The 15,087-nt window shown below is 45.1% G+C and overlaps 1 protein-coding gene across 1 annotated transcript in view; it reads right to left on the bottom strand.

The window, feature by feature from the left end:
- MYO1D (myosin ID) overlaps window positions 1-14,886 on the bottom strand; it is a 159,783-nt gene extending 144,897 nt beyond the window's left edge. Inside the window, exon 1 of the mRNA XM_082332086.1 lies at window positions 14,771-14,886. Coding sequence (XP_082188212.1) covers window positions 14,771-14,865 — 95 coding nt within the window. The 5' untranslated portion in view covers window positions 14,866-14,886. The remainder of the gene's footprint in view (window positions 1-14,770) is intronic.
- Window positions 14,887-15,087: the final 201 nt, after the last annotated feature.

The raw sequence follows: 15,087 nt of genomic DNA, 5'->3' as shown, positions 1-15,087 counted from the left end.
AAAGAAAAACTTCACACAAATATGCTCTGCAAAGAGCATGTCAATGGACACCTTCTCCGAGCTCTCTGATGGGGCAGGCTGGAGCAGGGGGGTCAGCGAGCAGACGGTGGGCATCGAATGCTGAGGAAAGGGTAAGGGAAGGAGGAGGTCTGTCACCCCGAGCGAGCAGGAGTCCCAGGACCCCCAGCATCACCTTGTGCCACCGGTTCCCACCCTGGAAGGCTCTTGGGGATCCTGAGCAGAGAAGCAACAGATCCTTTTTCCAGCCAAATCAGTTCCCAGGCATTAGCACCAGCACCTGAAAGCACCTAAGGGCAGGGACATCCCCACTGAAAGCCCTCAGTTCTTGCATCCCGTTAAAGTTCCCATGAAAGTGAATTCTGACATTACCTGCTCCACAAAGTCCTTCGGTTGCCGGTACCTTCTCTGTGTTCGCACAAAATTTCTGTGAGACTGAAAACTACTCCACTCTTCCACTCTGAGCTAAAGATGTAATTTCAAAGGCAAAGTCCCTGATGCGATAACTCTAAGGCAGGACAAGTTAATGCCGGACAACCCAAGGGGTCGGTGGCGGTGACAGCAGCACTGAGCAGGGAGGTAAACACAAGGCAAGATTACAGACTGAGGAATAATATTCAGCACTGGCACTTGTGATTTATTTCATGGGTCTCATGATAACTATTTTTTTTTTAATACATCCTCCTAGAGTAAAATGAATACAACCATCTTCACTCTAAGAGAGGTTTTTAGCTTTCGTCACTGCAAAGAACATTTTGAAAGCAACCACAGCATATCCCAAAGGCTTAAGTGTCAGAAAGCAGAAAACAAAATCTGTGAATGGTTGAGTTTGTCAGTGCTGCTCACTCACCACTTACACACAGTGCGTGTCCTTACGGATAGGTGGATGGCTTGTTCATGATATAGGATAGGGTGCTTTTTCATGTTATTTCCTCCTCACATTAAAAAAAAAGGGAGTATTTGGCACTCATAGCACTGGAGCATACAAAGAGTACCAAAACCCAGGTCAAAACTACAAAGAAATTGCTGTCTTCAGTGACAGGAATTTTTAGTTTGCAAAATACCCACTGCACTCTATTACCTGGAGAACGATAAAGTGAGAGTGTCAAAGGCTCCGCTATCCATGCGGGCACCCGGTGATGACCAGATGGGTGGGCACAATCGTGCAATTTTCCTACAGGCTGTTACACAGAAAATTACTTGGGATCTGGCCATTAGTGCTATCAGCTTCTACATCAAACGCCTCATTAGGATAAACAGAGGCTGCTCATTTGTCTTAAACTGTTTTGGGCTAAGACAAGCCAATACATCTACATATGAAAGGTTAGAGGGTTGGGGTTTTTTTTCCCCTGAAAGCTTTCCCAGATTGGCTATGGGGCTTACAGTGCTCATCAAGAGAGACAAGAATTGGCACTTAAGGTGAAAAATACTTTGGCACTGCACAAAGGATGTGAAAGTGGTGTGGGAATTACTATTAGAACAAGATTTCTGACACATAACTGACGTACATGTACGGAGGAGCCTTCTAAAAGGCAGCAAAAGTGTCTGGATAAAAATAAGCCACGATACTGATCCTGGCTATTTAAATGTTTGAGCTCTCCGAGGTCTTCCCACATCCCTAGTACAACATAAACCAGACCGACCGACCAAGCCAGTCTTTCTGTAAGAACCTGGTGATTTGTGCCATCCTGCAATTTGTTTTGGTTTAACAGTGTACATTAGTACACTAATAGTGTACGTTAGTAACCCTAGCAAATTTTTCCTTCAGTTTAGTCAAGGTGCTACAAAATGTCTTCAAAATTCACTAAGTTTACTGTATTTAACTTTTGTTAAATTTTTTCCAGATACAAGGACAATACAGGAAAGGCAGAAGGTTAAAATGTCGTATCAGATGGAGTTTAACATTTTGAAAGATTATGACCCAATTCAACAGCTTCCATGATTCAACTACGTTTGCTACACAATACATTTTTACTGCTCCCAAGCTAGTTTGTACAATAAAACAAGTGAAATTACTCTGATCTGTCTATCTGTACGGGGTCTACTCACTAACTTCAGTAAACAGCCTCTCAGCAAAGCAGCTGAATTGCCAGGTACAAGTCAACTATGGAAAAAAAAACTCCTGGGAGGAGACCAAGATCGACTAAAGAGTTTTTTCCCCAAATTCAGTAGCAACAAATCTGGACTGGCCTCTGAAGTTAATCACGGCCTATGGTGTGTCACCAGAGCCCCAAAACAATGTCATCACTTTGGAGAAATCATGGAAACAGTAAAGATCTATCTGCTCTAAGCCAGCTGCTTCAACTGTTCCTTTGTACAGTGAGCAGCAGGTGCCACCCTGGCTCCTCGATGAGAAGATCAAAGATCCAGAAACCCAACAGAAGCAGGAAAAAAAATAATCAGGCATTCTTTAACTAAATGAAAACGTTGAGATTTACATTGCTGCTTGCTTCCTGCATGAGGGGGGATGCTACACATAGCATCTTTTAAAAGATGGGTGTCCACCATCACGCTTGCCTGGCTTTCATGCTCCTACCTACCAGCTGCACTCCTCTCCTCCTCAGGGCAGGAGCACTGAGCATCCAAACCCCACAACACCCATCGCTTCAGGCATTCGGGGTGACCGACTGCACCGGCCACCCCTCCACTACCCACAGGAATGGAGTGACAGTACCTAAAAAGAAAGAAGGCAGCCAAAATGTTTTAGTTAAAAACAAGACTCGTTTTGACAATAAGCAGCCCCCCTTTAAGTCTCCAAAAATGTAAGCCCTTAATGGGAAACATGTTTGCTATCAACTGATCGGAAAAATTAAGCAAAATATTCCCAATTATTTCAAAACTGTTCATCTTGCCTTCCGTTTCCTATCAAGTCTGGCTTGTGTAGTTTTATACCAGGTTTAAAAAGGTTTACACGTATCTACTTTTTCTTGGCGTTTCCTCAAAGGGGTTTAAGTTCAGTGTAACTAATAAAGATTCAGAGAATTAGCTGCCAGAGACTGGAGATGTCTAGCTTAGGAATGTCTGCATCCTTGAAAGCCAGGATACACTACGGCCCAAAAAACAAGTTAAGAACCAACAAAGACAAGATTTCTATTGTTTGTTTTGCTAGAGACATAAATGCTACATTTAACAGGAAAAAAAAGGGAAACGAATATACTCCTTGTTATCTACCGATGCCTGCAGGCACACGTCGTCATTAGTGTTCTCTTCACCTAAAAGAGGTCAGCACATAAACCACATAAAGCAAAGTTACTTTCTTACTGCGACACAGACGAAACTCAAAAAAGGAAACACTTTATTATCACGAAGCATTGTCCACAAAGTTATACATCTAACCCTCGGTCTTATTTTAGAAAGTCTCCCTGGTAATTTGCCTGTGCTTTTGAAAAGCAAGTAATATGTTTTGAATTACAAGAGGTTACAGGGACATTTTTGTGGTAAATTTGGATTTTGATTTGCAAAAAAAAAAACCCTCAGTGCTACAGAAATCCTTTCGGAAATAACATTTTTTTGTCATTGCTAAGCACTTTTCAACAAAGTTTAATAGCTACTGTTCCAAGGAGCTGTTTACATCCAGCTTTAAAAGAATACCGAGGTACTTATGTCCCTGCAAGCAAAAAGAAAAGCAGCACGGCATCTTTCCGATATTTTGAGAAGCAAACAAAAGCGAGTATATTCTCCACAGTGTGCGGGGGCAACAATTTTTCTAAACAAGTTCACTGAAAGACTGCCGGTGCTCAGGGTCTCGTATTCTGGGATTTTTCTGGAAGCCTAAATGGTACTTACAGCTCTTTGAGTTTTCTTTCACTCGTTCCCCTGGCCTTTACGCCGAGGATCAAGAAGGAACAAAACGCCAAAAAAGCTGGTATTAAGAAGAAGTGGAAGGCACTATTTCTAGCCTCGGAAGTTTATAAACTCGATGTCCAGTTGCTTTATAAACAGTGCATGGGAAGAGAGGCCTTCAAACAACAGTAGCTGGATTTTTCCTTTGAAGGTGAAACCTACTTCATCATTCATTCTTGTAAACAAAATAACCTATTTAGCTGAAGTTTAGCAATATGAATAAAAGCAAAAGTTTTACTGTAAACATCTAAAAGATGTCTAGCCACATGAAAGCTTCATTGTGCTCTTGATAACCGTGATGGAAAGGCTTTTACAACCACCAGAGTTTTTGCAGCCGACACGCCAGATTTTACCACCTCAGTATAGCATGGAAGAGCTCTCCCAAAAGAAAGCCGTGCTGTTCATACAGTGGGAAAAGAGAATTTTTTGTTTTAGTTTGTTTTTCTTTGCTATTCATGGTGAGACAGCCTTTGCTGCCATCCAGTAAGCTGTTAAAATACGGGTTCTCATTACTCCTTGGCTGGTTTGCTCCCTGGACAGAACGATGCAGTAAATTGCTCGAGCCCCCTTTAGTTTCCCTACTGCGAGTTTGTCCTGGGCACCATAAATAAAACCCAGTACAATGATGAAGGCACTGGCCAGTCTGATGCTTATAATGGGAGCCAGATATTAAAAGGGAACCTTTTTGGAAAGCTCCAGCTGGTGCCCCAAAGTATACTTCGTTTGAAGGGCAGCCACGTATACCTGCTCTACAGCAGAACGAGACTGAGAACCTTCTCATCAGGAGCCGCGTGATAAGACGACTTATTCAAAGGTCGTCAGAAGCTCCAGTGAAACGCTGCTTAAGTTGGCTTGATCTAAATAAAGCATGCAAGATTGCATGCAAGCACAAAAACACAAACTTAAAACATTCTGTTGGGAGATGGAGTTGGACACACTACCCTAAACTAAACATTCGCCTCTTGCAGCACATCATATACCACATATTGCACTGAGTCCTGCCACAAATCTCCAATTTTTATTTCGCAGCAAGATGTAGCGAGCCTTCAGGCTTCCCAAATTAACTTACATCAACCTTAAATGGGAACAGATCACAATACTATAAGCAAATTATTCTCTACCTGAGCAATCTCAGATAGGATAGCGTCGGACCAGCCTCCGTCCAAATCGAAGGGCACACGAACTCCCCCAGGCATGGATCCAGTATGGAACCAGGAAACTACTTGAACAGATCAACACGATAATCAGCAGTTACAGCATACCAAGCCTCCTACCACGACAAAGCTTGTGTAGGCTTCATAAACTGGATATGTAAAGGAGGAGGCGGTGTCTTTGTTGAAATTTATATGGCGTTTCTTCTGTGCCAAAAGAAGCAACTGAGGGAAAAATACACGAATGCTCGTCAAAAAGTTCTCAGTCAGTCATGTTAACAGATCAGTGCTGTGGGAAAAACTGATAAACATTGGAAGGAGATAAGCTGTGTTTCTGAGGTCGAACAGGAAAGAGGCGAAGAGATAGGTGAAGCAGATAAAACAGAAAGCAAAAACAATCTCTGTAGATACATTTTGAACAAGCGCATGTGGGAAAGGGGGGTTTGCCAAGGCGTAAGACAAGGAGCAAGCACGAAAATCAGCGCGAAAATTACTCTAGGCAAGAGATTTAGCTCTACGTATAGCTCAGGTTTGGGTCTGATACACTGCAGGGGAGGCAAGGAGGTTTGGCTTTGAATGCAAAGGCCTAGAAAGGACCGCGTCAGATGGTGCAGGCACAACGAGTGGATTGCTGTCCAGAAGAGCTCACTCGCTCCAGCCTAAGGGAGCTCCAGCTGACTCGCTTGGCAAGGCCGAAAAGATCCCACCGAGATCAGAGAAGACATCTCCGCCGCTGGGAGAGCTGAAGGCACGTGAACAGACGCTTCAGCAAGGGGGAAAGCTGGGCAGAGGTGTCCGTCTGTATAAAGAGGGTACTGAAGGCAAGAGGAGAGAGAGAAGTCACCAAGGATGACCAAGAGGATACTGCAATTATAAAAACATGGCCAGCAAGAGGAGAACGGAAGGGTCAGGTGGGACAACGCTTCTCGGAGGCACAGTGAGAGTCAACAACTGGCAGCCTGGAGTGCAGCAAGAAACATTCAAGGACAAGAAATGACATCACGGCAGGTAAGCCGCTGTCTAGGGACCACCTAACTGGTTTAATGCCATATTTTCACCCAACGGGACATTTTTCTGGAAAGAATGCTCGGGATCAGACCAGCCCAACAGTCACACACTAACTGTTCTCTGAAGTTTCATGTATCTCAAGGCTGGCAGGTCAAAGCGGGCAAAAGGCAGCAGCAGGGCAGACCACTGCCAACTTCTAAATCTAGAAGGGAAGGCAAGCAACATCACAGCAACCAGGAAAGGCGTGCTGCGAAATGCTTCAGCAGACAGGTAGGGCAGAACACGATAGCGGTGAGAGACGTGCATATTCCAACACTGTTCAGGGAGAAAATTAAAAATTTGCACAGATAAATACTTCGAAACTGGGGGGCGGGGGAGGCAGAATGGAAAGTACCATCACCATCAAGAGTTAAAGCAAGAACGGGCTCGTTATGCCCCAGCACTAGTCACACTTGTATGGATGAGCCTGAGAAGAAGTAGAGCACCGCAAGACCATCCAGACCATCCATGATGACGGGGTGGGTCCCCTGGCTTATCATTAACCTTTATTTAAAAGGTCTTTACATGATACCCCCTCCTCCTACCTCAGCTTCTGTTGTCTATCTAAACCACTACTCACAAACAGAACCATCCGCTGTCCCTGTCAGCTTGCAGCAGCTGGGCGCCGTGCAGGCCAGGTGAGAACACCACTAGCTGAAACAAATCCCAGGAACGAGAAAAACCTCATTCCTAGCAAAAGATAGAGGTTATCTGAGAAACAGTTTAATGGTTTAGATTTGAAGACAAAAAGTCTTTTCACCAGGTTAAAGCTATCTAATGCCCCTTTTTTACTCCCAAAGACAGAACAGTCTCATATCCAAGCTGCTCTCTTAGCATTTGAAAGCCCCCCAATGAAAACTGACTTCCCCTCCTGGTCTGTTTAACAGAGACAGAAACACCCGTACAGGATAGCAGTAGTGTGAGCTGAGATCTCATCGGATCTAACTGAGAAGCCCTGAAAGGAACAGAAATCTTCTTCCACAAATTGTATTTCTGCTTCTGAGAACTGGAAATGAGCATTTGCCACAGAGAGACACACAGCTCCTTATTTACACTTAAAGGCAACAGGCAAATCTGTGTTCAGACATCTGCTTTCTTCTCCCCCCTCTCAGAATTTCTTCATTCCATAAAAAGGTGCAATCATGACCCAGGGACTGAGAAAGAAGAGCGATGAGGTAACAGTCAAATATCTAGCGAGATCTGCATCTATAAAAGGAATTTGAGTAAGTGTGACGAAAGGGGAAACGTTCAGGTATGTAAAAGCTTGCTCAGCCCAAAAGGAATGCAAGGGGCGGTGGATCAGTAAAACCATCTAAAGAGGCAGATTTTCAAACAGAAGTCAACACAAAGGACTCTTGACTAAAGGACACCACGAGACTCATTGGAAATATTAGCTAATATTTACTATAAGGATTTGCCAGATCTTAAAGCCAGCCTTTAGCTAATGAAGTTCAGAAGGTGATGATAACTTCAGTTAAGAGGATGCAGGTTATACAAGCCATCTCCAACGTGTGGTAGTCAAAAACAAGAACAGGATTCTACTTTACAGTCTCACAAACAGATGCACTGCCCGCTCTGAGGGTCTTCAGGACCCATATCACTTCCTCAGAATCTACAAAATAATTGCAGAGAAGAGGCAAGGAGGAAAGCAAAAAGGCTGGTGAGGAGTTCCTAAAGTAGCAGCTGACTTTTTGTAGATATCCTTTGTGTAAACGGCAGAAAAAATAATTTACTAAAAAAAGATGCAATAAGGAGCATCTCCTACTGAGCTAGCTCACAATAGTTCTGGTTGCCAAACTGATTCCGTAGGGCTTTTTCTTCACACCTGACGCCATGTGACATGAATGTCCCTCCCCAGCTTGCTGCTAGCTAGCGACCTACAATTAAATTTTGTTATCTGTGCTCTGGCAAGTCCCATACACGCAGCTCGGCATCAGCTGGCAAGCCAGGACCAGCAGGTCCGGTGCACAGCATTACCAGCCTAAGAATTAAAACTGTAAGGTACCCTGAAAGACTAATCTCATTCATAAATCTGACCTTGTATATTATTCAACACCCATGTGTTAACATTATTAAACACTACCTCACCCACGGTGCTATAAAAAGCCTACTGTAAAATTTCACTCGGAGAAAAGAAGGTATTCATAAGTCAGGGGAGGACAGATGTGCAAAAGAAGATTCAGTGAAACTATATAAATTCAGCACATACGGAGGCAAAACAAATTCCACGCGGGACATCATCTCATTCAACGCTTCGGTCATACAAACGCTGTCAGGAAACACAGAGCCCACCTGTAGCAGCTCTTGGTTTCCCTAAGTCCCTGCAGAAATCGGAAAGCTGGCCTTGATCCTCCCTTTTGCTACTTGTGTAGTCAGGATTTGCTTTTTAAGTGAGATCGATGGCCTTTTCCATCTACGAAGATCAAGCTGGACTCTGTCCAAGCTCGTAAGTCAAATTTTGATGGACTAAGGGGAATTTTCATTCCATTCATTCCGAATTCTGACACAAGACAGCTCTCTGCAAGCTGAGCAGTTCTGAAGAAGCCAAGAAGAGCTGACGAGACTTAACTGCTGACCGTCCGAGCAGCAGCGAGCGTCCCGCAGCCTCCGCGGTGGCAGGCACCCCTCTCCGGGAGCAAAGCAGACTCCTCCCAGCAGCTTTTTAATTCAACACCACATGAACAATTCAAATATTCATATCTATTTAAAATGAGGAAATTAAATGGCTTAAAGGCATGAAAAGCTTGTTTATTAAGCATGAATATTTCATTACCAAAAGCACGAATGAAACCAAGCATTCACATAATATTTCCTCTGCCAGGATTAAAGATACTTTACTACCTAGCATGAAGCCAAACCTCTCCCACCACAACTTCAACCAAAAATATGAATGTTTAAGATGGTGCTCGAAAGATAAGAAAGCCAGTGTAAAAACCCCAATACAATACAGACGGCACACTTTCGCTCCAGCTCTTTACGTAAGACCAAGTCAACGGAGGAGCAGAGAAGGTGCTATACAGATGAAGAATTGAATGCTATCGCTGATCCACATCCCTGCTGAGGAACAATTGTTGCTAATGTATCTATGGGGACTCTGATTCTCTGAAGACGGGAACAAGTTAAAGTGTTCGGTCCACCCCAGAACTTGTGCATGTTTTGCCACACCTGTTGAGCACAGATAAAAGGAAGATAACCCCGTCTGCAGATCCAGAGGACAGTAAATTGCAGAACGTTTGGCCTTTCAGAACTGTAGGATGAGTGAACATCTGTGTAGTTACACCAAAAAACCACCCGTTTGTATCACCTACTGAAAGGGGCTGCAAACAACTGCATTATAGCTTCTTTTCAGGTCACTGGGGCAGTTACAAAGCCTATATATTTTCGGCACCATCTTCAGCTTCTTGTATCCAAAATGGCCTCCAAAGGAGCTGCTGTAAACCCAAGAGGCTAACAGCTGATCACACCAGAGTCATTCAAAACACAAAACAGATCATTTTTAAGACTGACAGATACTACGGACTCAACCCACTACATCATCTGGAAGAAAAAGATGTCTTTTTTTTTGAGAGAGAGGCCCAAAAGGTATAGCCTACACACAACTGCCTCAAGAAAATCCCTTCAAGATATCCCTCTTCAGGATTGGAAACCCAATTCCTTGTTTCAGTTTGCTACAACCTTTTTACAGGACTACAGCCTATGCCTCACCCTTGCTTGCACAGCAAACACGCCTCAGCAGCAAACACACACAGAAAATTCTCAGAGAACCAGATTTTCTTTACAGGTTCTTGATACCAAAGATGATATTAATCATAACTAATATTATCAGTCTTTCAAAAGTATCTGCAATAAATACGAATTTAGAACTGCTGCCTTAATATAGGATAGCTGTGAAAATGCTGGGATTTGCACTGTAAGACATAGTTGAGAAACAGTAGAAAAAACACTTTTGCGTATTTTTAACTAAATGCAGAGCTGTGTTTTTATTAAGTGCTGCTTTAAGAGGTCAGCAAAAACAACGTGTCCAGGGAGACAACTACAAGGACTATTAAACTGTAGTTCTTCGCATCACATCCTCAGGCTCGGGTGGGCTGGAATGACCAGGAACTATCTGAGCAGCAAGTACAGCTTTCCACATCGGGTTTCAGGCTGGAACTAGTTAAAAAAAGAGGAAAACAACCCAAAATTCATTTTATGATCATTACACCTTACCATGTGCTTTCACAGTCTTTCTTTCATGCGTCCTTGAATTCTTTAATAACCGCGACAAAGATCTATTATATTCCCAGGAGGGGATTTGCACAATGCTTACGAAAAATGAGCAACTCGCTAGAAATCAGGAAGAGATGAGTCAAGCAGCACCTGCTCACGACTTAGATGTGAGAACAGAAAGACCTTGAGCACACAGCTCATACGGGACTACCCCGACTGCTACCCTGCCGCTGCGATACGTAATAGTCTGCTTTCTTCCTGCCTTTCAACGTGGCTTTCCAATTACAGTTGATTGAGAGGCGTTGGGTTTATCCACAGTGGGGCTCCACATCATCTCGCCACCTCGCACGGCAGGGATCGCGTCTTACTCTCCTGCAAAGCCCTCGAGACCTTGTGAGGAGAAGCTAGCTGAAGTTATTCCTGAAGTTATCGCTAAGACTGCAAAACAGATAATTCAAGAAATCAAGCTACCGCTTTGCATGCTGCAGATACCGTTTTTAAAGCTCTGAGTTTTTATTTGTTTATCAAGATAAATGCTAGTTGTACAGCATAGTACAATGAGCAGTCTTTGCAGGAGAATACAAGAAATCATATATAAACCAGAATATTTCACACTTGTGAAAAATAACCTTCTCGCCCTCTTCCTTACAAGGAAGTAAATTAAGAATGGTAACTTTTATCCCTTGAAATTTTCATTATGGCGTGATGAAAAATGAGGTGATGCACAGTTTTGCGTTTCTCATACCCAAAAGTTCACACCGCAAGTTTCATCTACGCCACAATTTCTGCAAAACGTTAGCAACTCCTGCGAGACCGCTGCTCCCTTTCCACAAGCACTGTCTCGCTCCACCTGCTGTGGAATAGTCACAGTCACGTTAAGTCAAAACCACCCACTGAAATGAAAGTGTTTCAACAAGTCCAGAGCAGGGTGTTCTCCCTTAGATTACAGGCGGGTAACACTCGGAGGACAGCTAAATACTAGCCCCTGAATGCCAGTGAGAGGACTCGAGAGCTGTTTGACATTAAAAAGATTCCCTGGTTTAAGGAGTCTTTCAATTAATCTTAGGTCCTCTGATAGGAATTGAAATGCCAATGACTACTGGAATAATCAACCTGCCCACAAAGGTCAACACGGAACTGATTAAAGGGAGTGCCAGGCTATCTGCTCAAGTGCAAGCTGCTCAAATACAGCTGTTTATAATAATTCATACTTACGAGCACTTACAGAACAATTATCTGTTAAGGCTTTGGAGGTTTTCTATAACGAAACAAAGCTAGCTACTGAGTCCACACTAACTGTTCCAATACTCCTGCTTTTTTTTTTTTCCCCCTAATTATTCTGATGACTAAGAATCACAACCAGACACTGGTACAGAGCCCACACAGCACTAAGGAATTCAGGGACTGGATGACTTTTATTTACAATTAACGTGTAACATGCAGTGACTGCCAGAGCGTCCACATGAAATGGCCTATTAAGTAGCTGTAAGACAAGGCCATGAAAAAATACTAACACTATGAGATCCTTGCTGAATCACTACACAAACCTACAAACAACAGGGCATGAAGCACAGGGATTGGAAAATGAGGTAGTAGATTCACATTGCATCCATCCAGCTACCCAGGCCGGTACTCACATCGACATCAGCCATGCTAATCCAGCCCATGTCAACACCACTAAATTCAAATATTAAAGTAATAAAAAGTGCAACTTCACCATTTCTCTTTTTCCCACTAGAGACATCCTTGGGGAAATATCCTTGCATGCACCGAAACTGGTATGACTTCAGTTCCACCCACATCTGGGCTCACTTGGGAACTAAATCCAGCACAACCCGTCTTGGGTCAGCCAGTGACCCCGAACAGAAATAGCTCTGGCAGAAAGCTGGATTTATGGACTAGGGTGGAGCCCATCCAAGCATAAGCCGAACAAACCCGCCACTTGAAGTTAATGATGGAGAAGCAACAATTTCTCCATTCTGTTCTGCGCGTGACGAGCACAAAGGTGACTCGTGCCATCTACGCAACGTGACAAAACGCAACGTGACATAATCAACCCTTGAACAGGTCAGAATCTCAGGTGTAATTTGGGTCTGACATAATTTAAAACGTATCAGCAGCAAGAGTTAATTACCATCTCCAAAGCAGTAAAAATAGGAGAAGCAAATGTTGCTTGAGAAGTGTAATAACACCAGCGGTGAAGCTGGGTCAGCAGGCCAGGGCCACCGCTCTACCAGCAGCGTCAATCAGGGCTTAGCAGAATTTAGCAATTTTACTGAAAAGCCACACATTTGGTAAATTCAGATCAGCTTTCCCAAACGTCCCAGTGCAGACAAGCCTAAAGTCAGGCGATGATAGCACCAAGGTTAGAAAAATTAACAGTATCAACTTTTTTTTAACAAAAGGTTCTTCTGCCCACAGCACAGACACAAGACAACCTTGAAGCGCAGGCAGAACTCTGCCTGCAGATTACGGCCGAAGCAACGCATGTGTTCTCGTGCAGAAGAAACCGGAGTTTGAATTGGTGTCACAAGGAAAAGCCTGTGCTTGAGTACCAGTGACCAAGGCATCGGAGTTAAAGGGACACCTGATGGCGTATCAGATACAGCAGGGATGTCCAGACAACGTCCTTAGGCACGATCAGCATGCAACAGGACAGAAAAAAAAATAAACAACAACAACAAAAAAAAAATCAAACTACATATCAGTTGTAAGGATCCAGAATTGCTAGCTTGTTCTACTCATCCTCTTTCATACAAAATTAGCAAAGGCTACCAGTGCAAGGCACCTCTCAATTAATTGATTCCGAAACGCAACCAACATGCTACATTGATCTTTACGTTATCTAGCAATCCGTTTCCAATACTTCATTTAAATTTCTAGTACACATTAACCAAAGAATAAAAACCCCAAGAACAAACTGCTACATGCAAGTTTCCTGCTAATTACAATGACTTTGCTTGTAAGCCCTTTGTCATACAATTAGAGTGTCATGGTGTGCACAAATGAGAAACAAATTCAAGCTTTTAGAGGCACCGCAAAATTTATTTAAATCTGACGTTTCCCCATGTTCAAAGCTCAACTGTTCATGTTTTTCATAGCATTTAAACACAAATGCCCTCCCTACCCAAATAGAAATCCAAAATATAAAATAAAAAATAAGATTAAATATGCTGGTTGTTATTATATCTGAGCCCTCAATTTGCAGCCCCACAGAAGACGGGTTCACCCTGGTAGCCACTTGTGTAGCACAACGATTCCTGAGCACTCAGCAGCTGATGCAGCCAGACCTCAAAATCTACAGATTTCATCCAGAGGAGACAACACAGTTTCCTGAAAGAGTTTAATTTTCTCCTTCCTCAGTAGTTTTATGCCAGCTGAGGAAGCTTAGCCCACCTCTCTTCCCTTGGCTACTGCCAGAGCCACTCTCAGGTGCATCCAACACCTGCACGGGCCTGACAAGTTACTGACTTCAACTGTCTTCTCCAGAACACAAGTGGCAGGAGAGGTGCGGTATTTAAAGCCTGAGTAAAACGTGGGGGGGAAGCCAATAAGTCACATTTTTATCCCAAAGGCTTCCCTTTGGTAATTATCAAATCCTTGCACAAGCAGGGGCATAAGAGTTTATCAGGAAGAGCTCACATGAATCTTTTATAACGGAAAGTGAAAGACAGCCGCAGACTTAGGGCCCCCACCGGCTGTCCTCTCTATCAGTGCTGCTCAGGATTTAGTTGTACTTCACAGAGGAAACAGGAATGAAAATGCCGAACTTCCCAAAGCCCACTGCGTCTAGAAGGGAAATAAAACCATAAAGATCACAAAACGTTAACGCAGCGAGTTTGCACAGGTGAACGGCTGTAATGCTCCTACGGGGCTGGAGCAACCTTGGACTTGGTGACTTTTACTGCTGGGGTTTTTTTTCCATCTCAACTTTGCACGCGTGTCAGCGGAGGCGAGATACCTGTACGAGGTGGAGAGTGAAGCAGATGAGGTCTGATGAGCGGGAGAAGCGGGAGGTTCTCCAAAGGGGTGACAGAAAGCCCTCACGGACCCAGAAGCAGGGCTTGGTGCTCCCTGGGCACCCTCACACTCACCTGGCTCTCCCGAGTAGCTCCATTTCATAGAAAATTCCCCTATTTCGTGCTGGGTTTGCTCCGCTGCGGAGCCGGCAGGCAGGGGCCAAGGGAAGGCAGGGTGAGGGGGCCAAGGGAAGGCAGGGTGAGGGGGCCAAGGGAAGGCAGGGTGAGGGGGCCGCTGCCCGCGACGCCTCCCTCAGCGCGGGGCCGGTTCAGCTCACTAAACCGGCACGGCGCACCCCCCTCCCCACACCCCGTAGCCAAATTAAGACGGGGGGGTGGGGGGGGGAAGAGAAGCGGGAAGACGAAGCCTCACAGCCCCTCACACACCCCGAGGCGGGGGGGGGTGGGGGGGGTGGGGTGTTCCACCGCCCTTCCCGCTCCTCACACCGGCCCGTTCCCCCCCCCCCCCCCCGCCCCGCTCACCGCAGCCGGAGGTTAGCCATGAACTCGGGCATGGTGACGGCGTCCATCAACACAAAATCCGCTTTGCCGAACTCCAAGCTCTCCTGCTCCGCCATGGCGGCGACGGGGACGGTTGGGCTCGCGCTGCCCCGGGGGGGGTGGGGGGGGGGGGGGGGGGTGCCCGCCTCGCGCCCGCCGGGCCCCGCCTCACCTGCGGTGAGGCGGGGCCGGCGGGCGCGAGGCGGGCACCGGGCAGCGCCCCCTGCTGGCCCACCCGGAGGACGCAGCCCCGCCCCTCGCTGAGGGCGGGCGGGAGCGAGGGCGCCCTCTGCCGGCGA

Source organism: Platalea leucorodia (assembly GCF_965183815.1).
Source record: "Platalea leucorodia genome assembly, chromosome: 22".
Lineage (NCBI taxonomy): Eukaryota > Metazoa > Chordata > Aves > Pelecaniformes > Threskiornithidae > Platalea > Platalea leucorodia.
The sequence above is the reverse complement of the archived record's forward strand: the minus strand, read 5'-3'. Positions and strand labels throughout refer to the sequence as shown.